The 10,979-nt window shown below is 42.5% G+C and overlaps 1 protein-coding gene across 1 annotated transcript in view; it reads right to left on the minus strand.

Moving 5' to 3' along the window:
• TUBGCP4 (tubulin gamma complex associated protein 4) overlaps positions 1–7,608 on the minus strand; it is a 39,531-nt gene extending 31,923 nt beyond the window's left edge. Inside the window, exons 1-5 of the mRNA XM_026648433.1 lie at positions 7,486–7,608; positions 6,813–6,866; positions 5,822–5,878; positions 1,697–1,776; positions 463–664 (exon numbers count right to left, since the gene is read on the minus strand). Of these exons, the coding sequence (XP_026504218.1) occupies positions 463–664; positions 1,697–1,776; positions 5,822–5,854 (315 nt within the window). The 5' untranslated portion in view covers positions 5,855–5,878; positions 6,813–6,866; positions 7,486–7,608. The remainder of the gene's footprint in view (positions 1–462; positions 665–1,696; positions 1,777–5,821; positions 5,879–6,812; positions 6,867–7,485) is intronic.
• Positions 7,609–10,979: the final 3,371 nt, after the last annotated feature.

The raw sequence follows: 10,979 nt of genomic DNA on the forward strand, positions 1-10,979 counted from the left end.
CTTTCCCAGACCTGAAGAACTCTGTATAGCTTGAAGTTGGTCCAATAAAAGATATTACCTCACCCACCTCCTCACTTTACTTGCTGTAATTTGATCCTTTCTAATGGCTTCACTAGAATTGAATCTCCCTTTTCTGAAGGATATCTGCTTAGTCTGAACCTCATGGACTTAGTCATTTATCCATGCTAAACTTTTCTCCTTTTCTTACTTTCCTGCTTCTTTTCTTGTTTGACACGTGTGGCACAATGCTTAAAACATTCCATATCCCCCACCTCTATGACCTCACCAGTCCTTTTTGCCTAGTTTGTAGCTGCATATTACAGTATCTCATTGATTTGTCATCCTACCATGGCTCATTAATGCCCGTTAAGTCATGGCTCTTTCATTGAAGCAGAAAAAGACAGATTTCTGACTACATTCTCTAATGCTCTGAGAATGCCATGCTTTGACCTGCAATCTCACCAGGTCCTGCAGCTCTCGCAGCTGTTTTCCTGTTAGTCCCCCAATTCCCAGGTCATCATCCTCTTCTTCAGGCTGGGCAGGGACATTCCCAGAAGATGGGCCCTGTTTAACAAAGAACTCTTCATGTTGGTCCAGGAGCAGTCCATGCAGCATCCAGGCAGAGAGCTGTTTATACATGACTCCATGACATACAGCCAGGATCCTGGGGACCAAGCATAATGGAAAGTGAAAGAGGGCAGTGTATATAACAATCAGAACGAAATACGCATGGTGAGAGCTGAAGTGCTAACAAGTGAAATTTGCTCATGGAGGAAGGTGAATGGCCTTGAGTGTGCCATTAAAGTACTGTTTGTTTACCTCCCTCACAGGAAGTAGGATCAAACTACAGTATCCAATATGTTAGTTTATCACTGCTCCTACTCACTTAGCTGCCATCTTAGCAGCTCCACGATCTGCACCTTGAAAGTCAGTGCTCTAATTTCCTCCTCCAAGGGAGCCCATTTCTAGTAATATTCAACCAATCAAATCACCCTACGTCTGAATCTCCAATCTATGATCCAGGGCGTCAACTGACACAATGGAACTTCTTCCTTTGCAACTTCCATACAAATTGCATTAGGTAAGGGGAAAAGTGCGGGGGTGGGAGACAGAAAAACTTACAAAGCCATCCCTAAGCCAGTCACAACTGGTCCCTCGTTGGCAGTCTCAGCAGAGAGGCCAGGGAGAGTAAACTCCCATCTTCCGTAGGAAATGCCTCAAGCTCAGCAGTGAGATTGCGCTGATCACAACATGTCTTCCATTCTTCTCTTATCCTGGCCTTCCTTCTCTATGTGCGGCCATGCCTTTTCACAATGTGTAGGGTGACCAAACACCAAATGTGAAAAATCGGGATGGGGGTGGGGGGGGGTAATAGGAGTCTATATAAGAAAGACCCAAAAATCAGGACTATCCCTATAAAATTGGGACATCTGGTCACCCTAAATAACTGGCAGTTCAGTGTGTGAAGGAAGCTTGTACTGCAGCTGTCTATGTTGTACTTATCCTGTACATAAACAGAGGATTTGAGCCTTCAGGGCGGTCAGCCCAGCATTCCACTCCTGCCTTTCAGACTGCACAGGGCTCTTGTTAGACATATCTCTATTTGCTATAGCTAGAGAGAGAAGATATTTTGGCACTAACTCCAGCTGTTACAAGAGCATAATAGCCAAGCAGTAGTATTAGTGAATCTCCTTACTTTTCCAGTGCACTACGCACAGGGGGCAGCCCCCCACAGCTGTGTTTATGGACAGTCTCCAGGAGTTGACAGCCATGAATCTGCAGAAGAAACAAAGTGGTCAAACTGGATTTGCAGTGAGAAATCTTCACTTGATTCTATACCGAAGTTTCAGATGTTCAAATGCTACATTTACAGCTGAATGTACAAAGAAGGCTTTGCAATGATATGGGAAATGGTGCACGGTGCAAGGGAAATGGGTCCCAGTGAGAACTGGAAGGAAGGGGAAATATGGATAGTAATTCCATGCTTGAATAATAAGGATATAGCAGTAGGGATATATTACCGACCAACTGACCAGGATGGTGTTAGTGACTGTGAAATGCTCAGGGAGATGAAAGAGGCTATTAAAATAAAAAACTCTAATAATGGGGGATTTCAACTATCCCCATATTGACTGGGTACAGGTCACCTCAGGACGGGATGCAGAAACAAAGTTTCTTGACACCTTAAATGACTGCTTCTTGGAGCAGCTAGTCCTGGAACCCACCAGAGGAGAGGCAATTCTTGATTTAGTCCTAAGCGGAGCACAGGATCAGGTCCAAGAGGTGAATATAGCTGAACCGCTTGGTAATAGGGACCATAATATAATTACATTTAACATCCCTGTAGCAGGGAAAACACCATGGCGACTCAACACTGTAGCATTTAATTTCAGAAAGGGAAACTACATAAAAATGAGGCGGTTAACTAAACAGAAATTAAAAGGTACAGCACCAAAAGTAAAATCCCTGCAATCTGCATGGAAACTTTTTAAAGACACCATAATAGAGGCTCAACTTAAATGTATACCCCAAATTAAACAACATAGGAAGAGAACCAAAGAAGAGCCACTGTGGCTAAACAACAAAGTAAGAGAAGCAGTGAGAGGCAAAAAGGCATCCTTTAAAAAGTGGAAGTTAAATCTTAGTGAGGAAAATAGAAAGGAGCATAAATTCTGGCAAATGAAGTGTAAATATATAATTAGGAAGGCCAAAAAAGAATTTGAAGAATAGCTAGCCAAAGACTCAAAAAGTAATAGCAAATTTTGTTTAACTACATCAGAAGCAGGAAGCCTGCTAAACAAACAGTAGGGCCACTGGATGATCGAGATGCTAAAGGAGCACTCAAGTACGATAAGCCCATTGCGGAGAAACTAAATGAATTCTTTGCATTGGTCATCACAGTTGAGGATGAGGGTGATTCCCAAACCTGCGCCATTCTTTTTAGATGACAAATCTGAGGAACTGTCCCAGACTGAGGTGTCAGAGGAGGTTTTGTAACAAATTGATAAACTAAACAGTAATAAGTCACCAGGACCAGATGGTATTCACCCAAAAGTTCTGAAGGAACTCAAATGTGAAATTGCAGGACTACTAACTGTAGTCTGTAACCCAGGGGTTCTCAAACTGGGGGTCGGGACCCCTCAGGGGGTCACAAGGTTATTACATGGTGGGTCACAAGCTGTCAGCCTCCACCCCAAACCTCACTTTGCCTCCAGCATTTATAATGGGGTTAAATATGTAAAGAAGTGTTCTTAAGTTAAAAGGGGGAGGGTGTCACACAGAGGCTTGCTATGTGAAAGGGGTCACCAGTACAAAAGTTTGAGAACCATTGCTGTAACCTATCATTTAAATCAGCTTCTGTAGCAAATGACTGGAGGATAGCTAATATGACGCCAATTTTTTAAAAGGGCTCCAGCGGTAACTCCGGCAATTATAGGCGGTGAGTCTGACTTCAGTACCAGGCAAACTGGTTGAAACTATAGTAAAGAACAAAATTGTCAGACACATAGATGAACATAATTTGTTGGGGAAGAGTCAACATGGTTTTTGTAAAGGAAAATCATGCCTCACCAATCTACTAGAATTCTTTGAGGGGGTCAACAAGCATGTGGACAAAGGGGATCCAATGGATATAGTGTATTTAGATTTTCAGAAAGCCGTTGACAAGGTCCCTCACCAAAGGCTCTTAAGCAAAGTAAGCTGTCATGGGATAAAAGGGAAGGTCCTCTCATGGATTGGTAATTGGTTAAAAGATAGGAAACAAAGAAGAGGAATAAATGGTCAAGTTTTCAAAATGGAGAGTGGTAAATAGTGGTGTCCCCCAGAGATCTGTACTGGGCCCAGTCCTATTCAACATCTTCATAAATTATCTGGAAAAAGAGGTAAACAGTGAGGTAGCAAAATTTGCAGATGATACAAAACTACTCAAGATAGTTAAGTCCCAGGCAGACTGCAAAAAGTTACACAAAAGAATCTCTCAAAACTGGGTGACTGAGCAACAAAATGGCAGATGAAATTCAATGTTGATAAATTGAAAGTAATGCACATTGGAAAACAATCCCAACTATACATGTAAAATGAGGGGGTCTAAATTAGCTGTTACCACTCAAGAGATCTTTGAGTCATTGTGGATAGTTCTCTGAAAACATCCACTCAATGTGCAGCAGCAGTCAAAAAAGCAAACAATACTGGGAATCATTAAGAAAGGGATAGATAAGACGACAGAAAATATCATATTGTCTCTATATAAATCCATGGTACACCCACATCTTGAATACTGCGTGCAGATGTGGTTGCCCCATCTCAAAAAAAGATATATTGGAATTGGAAAAGGTTCAGAAAAGGACAAAAAAATAATTAGGGGAATGGAACAGCTCCCATATGAGGAGAGAGTAATAAGATTGGGACTTTTTGGCTTGGAAAAGAGATGACTCGGGGGGGATATGAGAGAGGTCTATAAAATCATGACTGGTGTGGAGAAAGTAAATAAGGAAGTGTTATTTACTCCTTCTCATAACACAAGAACTAGGGGTCACCAAATGAAATTAATAGGCAGCAGGTTTAAAAGAAACAAAAGGAAGTATTTTTTCACGCTTTGCACAATCAACCTGTGGAACTCCTTGCCAGAGGATGTTGTGAAGGCCAAGACTATAACAGGGTTCAAAAAAGAACTAGATAATTTCATGGAGGATAGGTCGATCAATGGCTATTAGCCAGGATGGGCAGGGATGATGTCCCTAGCCTCTGTTTGCCAGGAGCTGGGAATGGGCAACAGGGTATGGATCACTTGATGATTCCCTGTTCTGTTCATTGCCTCTGGGACACCTGGCATTGGTCACTGTCGAAAGACAGGATACTGGGCTAGATGGACCTTTGGTCTGGCCCAGGATGGCCATTCTCATGTTCTTATATACCTTCCTCCCACACCCCACATAAGGGCCCAGCAGACTTGTGGACTTCAACACACAAGTTCTCCCATAACTCCTGTTACTGGCTAGAGGACATTTCATGGATTGTGAAGTCAGAAATCCTGCTTCTTCTGCCTTGTCTTTGGGATTTATAAGACTCAAGAAAAAGAAATCCCAGTCACCAACACACAATAAAGGTGGCAAATGTGCTCCATACTTTTCTACTGTGAATTAAATGTGATCAAAGACAAAGGCTCTCTGCAGTCCCACTCCCCAAACTCATCTGCTTCCATCCTTGCTCCAAACCTTTCCCTCTGTTTCTCCATTCAAACCTGTCTCAGAATCTTTCCCCAACCACAGAAATGCACAACCTTCCGTTCCCACCAGCTCCAATTACAGCCTTGCCAGCTCACCCCCCCATCCTCCGCCCCCATCTTCTGTAAATTACAAAGGGGAAAATAAGGGAATTTGATATCAGTGCACGAGCTTCATGTTGCTGAGCTACCTTCACCATACAATTTTTCTGCCTTAGTCTCTCCATCTATTTATGTAAGTGACACCAAATGAGCAATGTCCAAGGTGCCTCACTGACATAGTGAAAAACCAATCCATAGCCAGTAAATAGATAATCTGCCCCATACACAGGGAGCACATATGGATGGTTCTGACCACCCCAGTGCCTCGTTCTTGCTGATCCTCAAAAATCTTCCCTGGCCTGAACCATACAGTCTTCAGGAGAAAGATATAAACTCTGAAAAGGAAAGCAAATGTTTCCTGAGAAGCCCCATCTACCTATCTCCTACAAGCTCTGTCAAACATCTAGTGTCATTTACACCATCATGCAATTTTAACTAAAGGGAATGGATGGGAACAACAGATTCTGCTACAGAGAAACCAGCTCCCATTTACCATACCTTCTGGGTCTTGATCTGCTCCACCACAACCATCACCGAGGGGAAGAGGAGTTGGAACTGCAAAGCAAGGACCAACATGTAAAAATAGGCTTCTAAGTAGCGATATGTAGGGATGGGGCATTTAGGGGCTAGTATGGACAGCAGCTGGTTGTGGTGGTTTACCACTCTATCACCTCACTGGCCCCACTTACTGTTCTGGATGTCCCTGGAAGAGAGACCATTGCTTCTGCAGAGATGAGATGATGATTATACCAGGATACTGGTGATGTTACTCTACCTTAACGTCAACAACTAGACTGAACAGTGGAGGTGACGCTTATCCCGAGATTCTCTGATCACTTAGTAAGGTTGTCATGGATGACATGAGTTGTGCCAGTGTGCTAGAAGTGCTGTCTAAGTGGGTACTGAAGTCTCAAGATGATAAATTTAGGAGACTCTAATTTGAGGATAGGAAGAGCTGCACTGGCTTCCCTCTATGATGCAGCTAAACTCTAAATGGGACTTTTGAAGGCAGAGAGAAACTGTTGGATGGTTAAAGGGGGAGCTATTATATCCCTGACAAGGCAATGATGCGTGCCTCCCCAGCTGACATCTAGTCAAAAAGGTTCCATGGCCACATAGGTAGGCACATGACCCCAACAGCTGCACTCTGTGGTGAAAAGGTCATTAAAGAAAACAAATTGGTTTGTAATCTGAAAGCTAGAGCTGCTTAAAGTCAAGTGCAGACTGTAGCTTTCCTAACATTTCTGAAGTGTGATACATGCTACCAGCTATTTCAATTTTGCATGAAGGTGGACATTGGAAAGGAAAATCTATTTCTTACAAGTATAACTACACCATATTAAAAGCTAAAGATGACATTAATACAATTTTAAGGCTCGGAATTTAAGTGTACAAACATCAGAAATTGAAGTTTTAGTAACAATGGTAGCTCTGCAACATTGCACATGCTGTATATACCAGTAGTAAGATGGCAACAAATGCAACATACCTGATCCAGGGAGTAGTTAATGTGGGAGATGGAGAGGTGAGGGTCAGCCAGGAACTGCAACCACAACAGAAAAGTTAGTACAAACCAAAATAAGCCTCTAATCGGTAGCACTAAACCTGGGTGGAAAAAGGTAAATAGCAAAACTGTACCCTTAGAAGTCCTGATAACTTTAACTCTCATAGATTTTTTCACAAAAACTTTTGAATCATATCCCCCTTCAGGCTGTTACTTATGATGAGAGTGAGCAGCCCATGCAATCACTGGGCATTGACTCAAAATGAATCTACCCAAGAGATGGTGTGATGCCTACCAACTTGGCTGACACAACACAGATTTAACCGAGGACCTTCAGAGCTATAAGCATGACTCTCTACAGCTTGACCTAGAGAATAAGGATCTGAATCTGAGGACTCAAACACTTGCATTTTCTGTGGATCTGACATAGTGGATCAGCCATAGAGGGGGACATTTAACATACTGACCAGTGGGTTACAGTGGAACCTCACAGCAGCAATTTGAAAGACACCCCCGCACTGGAAATGAAAGATTCCATCCCATCTTTGGCTGCTTCTTGTTAGCTTATTTGTTACTGAAGAGACAAGTTCCCACTGCACAGTATTTCAGCTCATAACATTGAATAGAGCACAGCTTCTTCCAGTTTTCTCTCCCTTACCTCCTGCTCCAGGTCAAGCAACGCCTGTCGGTAGGGCTGCAGCACTGAATCGAGCCCTGTACAGAAGGCCCGCAAGTAAATCCCATGTAACCCACATTGGTTCTGCTGGGAAGGGTGATGATCCTAAAATCAAACAGTAAGTTTTGAATTAGCCCCAGTACATTGATGAGTGGACTGGGAACTAAGGCCCAGATCCCTGAGATATTTAGGCACATAGCTCCCATTGATTTCAACCTTCAGCTCCTAAATATCTTTGAGGAGCTAGGCCTAAGTGACAGTGGATAGAGGTGTTCACCACTAGATCACCAATCCAAATAACAAAAATAGTGAAGTCCATCTTAAACCACCACTGAAAGTACCAATAAAATCAGCAGTTAATCTGGAGGTGGGTCAGCTGGCAAAGATGGAGCAGAATTGTATTCAGTCCATTTGGATATACAAGTAAGGAACTCTTGAGACAGAAGATTGCATAATACAGTGGCCATTTGTACATTTCACTGTTACTTTGTGCTGACATGAACTGTTCACAAGTGAATCTCAAACTACTTTGCAAACTGTAACACAGCCTTGCCATCCCTGTGGGATAAGTGAGCATTATCCTTATTTTACAAATCCAGACAGTCTGTTAGTAACAAGAAATTGTTATCTATTTTAATGCTTCTTTTTTTAACCAGAATAAGAGATTTGAGTCCAGTTTTGAATACGTAAGTATCCATATAATGCCATCATACATAGCCTCCTGCCTCTATCTATTTAAGGGTTTTCTATACAATCATCATGGTAATATTTAAGCACCTATCAGATAAATTTAGGTTTGCATTGTAAAGCCAGTAGTGGATTCATGAGTCATTTGCTCTTCTCTCTTCCCTGCTAGAAAAGGCTACTTGGCATGCATATGTACGATGGGGGAGAAACAGTCTCCTCTTCCCTCTCTCCCCCTCCCAATTAATTTGGCTAAAGTGGGAAAGATGTGAGATTGTATTCTGGAAAGCAGTGTCTCTGAAAAACATGTGGAGGGTCATTGTAGATAGCCAACTGCACACGACCTCCCTATGCAATGCTGTTGCAAAAAGGGCTAACAATACTGGGATGTATTAACACAGGAATGAGGTACAGAAGTAGGAGGTAATATTGCCTCTATACATGGCATGGGTGAGCCCACTACTGCAGTAGAGTGTCCTGTTATGGTATCCACTTTAAAAAAGGATGTGGTCTAGAAACCCTGGTTTACTATTAAAGGCTAGAGAGAAACTTGATATATGTAGCTTATCAAAGAGATATTTAAGAGACAACTCTATCAGTCTATAGTTACCTACACAGGGAGAAGGCAACTAATATTAGAGGGCTCTTTAAACTAGTGGACCAAGGCGTTACATGATCCAGTGGCTAGAAGCCGAAGTCAACGTTCAAAATGGAAAAGAAATGCAATTTTTTAACGAAAGGGTAATTCATCACTGAAACAGATTACCAAGGGACGTGGCGGATTCTTCATCACGGACTTCTAAAAAGATCTGCTCTAGCTCAATGCAGAAATCACTGGGTGAAATTCTATAATCCATGTTACGTAAATAATCAGATTAGAGACACAATGGTCTTTTCTGGCTTTTACACATATGAATTAGTTGAAAAGGAGTATCTTGATGACCTGTCTATTGACATTAAGACCGCATGGACCATGAAGACCGAAATCTTCTCTTAGCACTGTAGGTAGTTAATCCAGTTCAAGACTGAGATACACTGGTAAGGGAAAATATGGAGGAAAGTTTGTACCACATTTTCTGGGCTGTATCTATTGTGTGGCTAAAGGACTGCAGCCTCCAAGACTGTCTGTCAGCTTTCTCCAGTAATTTTTTTTAGGACCTCAAAGGCTGAAATGGGACCCTGGTGTTTAGAATGAAGATGCAAGTTAATACACTTTATCAAGGCAAAGTAATCCTACCCCTCTAATATCCTTTGTCATTCCCTTTGTTCTGACATTCTCATTTCTACACCCTGGTCGTTTGTTCCATTGCAGTGAAGGCTTCAATGAGCACAGAGGGCCTCTAATTAGATTTCTGCAGCTCTATCCAAATTTATGCTTGCAAGTCTTTTAATCCATTCCATTAAACGAGACTGAGCTGCTCCATGGAGACAGTCAGCCTTCAGGAGCTGGCTAGGTTGATGCACAAATGCAGAGAGAAGCATGCTGAGTGACCTTGACTGAGGGGAAGAGCAAGTGTGCCTCAGAGGGACCTTACAGACTTCACAGTTCAACTGGTTATGGAAGAGTCACCCACTGCATAAGACAGAGAGCTACACGTCCCCTCACCTCATATCTCCAACACACTCATCCTGTGGTTTCACATCTTTGCTCTTTCTACCTCCGCATTCTAGACACTTCCAAATAAGTTATTTAAACGGAGCAGGTATCAGAGGGGTAGCCGTGTTAGTCTGGATCTGTAAAAAGCAACAGAGTCCTGTGGCACCTTTAAGACTAACAGATGTATTGGAGCTTAAGCTTTCGTGGGTGAATGCCCACTTCGTCGGATGCATGTAGACGAATGCCGACGAAGTGGGCATTCACCCACGAAAGCTTATGCTACAATACATCTGTTAGTCTTAAAGGTGCCACAGGAGACTCTGTTCCTTAAACGGAGCAGTGAGGTATTTAAACCATAGCAGGAAGGAACACATTTTTAAGATTACTATCTAAAAGTGTTTTAATTGTTTACTGAAATTTCATTATTCTGAATGTACAAGTCTAACATACAACTAGGGTTTCACAATGCTATTTTTAGTGTGAACCTAGCCTGGAAAGAATAAAAACATAGTGGCATAAATTTCAGAGTGGGAGCTATTGCTTCTTACAGAAAGTAGTTCTATAGTACAATAATGAGTTACTGAGTAAGTAAAGTTGGGAAAGCTTTTTCCATGGATAATTTGAAAGTCTTGTGGAGAGAAAGCAGTTTTGTCCTTTCTGAAGTCTATTTTTTCATAGCAATATTGTCCCATCCTGAGGCAGTTTAGTTAATAGATTTTGCTTTGAAAAATTAGTTTAGCCATAAGTGTTTCTCTATCCTTTCATTTTGGAGGCTTAAGACCTAATTCAGCCCTGGTACAAGCACCACCCACTGACTTCAAATGAGAGGTCAGATGCTCAGGGAAGTGCTGAAGTGGGCTTTGTCTTTCTCATTGGGCAGATCTTGCTGGAGACACAATGTGATATGTTTGTTTATTGCACATTAGCAAAGTGAAGGACTATTTTCTAGTAGGGTAACAAGTTAATAAGCCTCTGGGGTAGGCCTCACATTTTATACGCAATAATCAATGTATTATGGAGTTTAATGACAGGCACATCCAGAGCGGTGCGAGAGGTAGGGGCCACTCCCTCCCCCCCCCCACCCCCCGCAGGGAGCTGAGTCCTGACTCCACTGAGGGCTCAGGGGATGGAGAAGGAGCGCGGCCTTCCCCCGGGGGCTCTCCATGCGCCCGGAGGGGAAGGGAGAACTCGGCCC

This window comes from Terrapene carolina, unplaced genomic scaffold, assembly GCF_002925995.2.
Source record: "Terrapene carolina triunguis isolate 2854851 unplaced genomic scaffold, T_m_triunguis-2.0 Scaffold67, whole genome shotgun sequence".
In the NCBI taxonomy this organism is placed as follows: domain Eukaryota; kingdom Metazoa; phylum Chordata; order Testudines; family Emydidae; genus Terrapene; species Terrapene triunguis.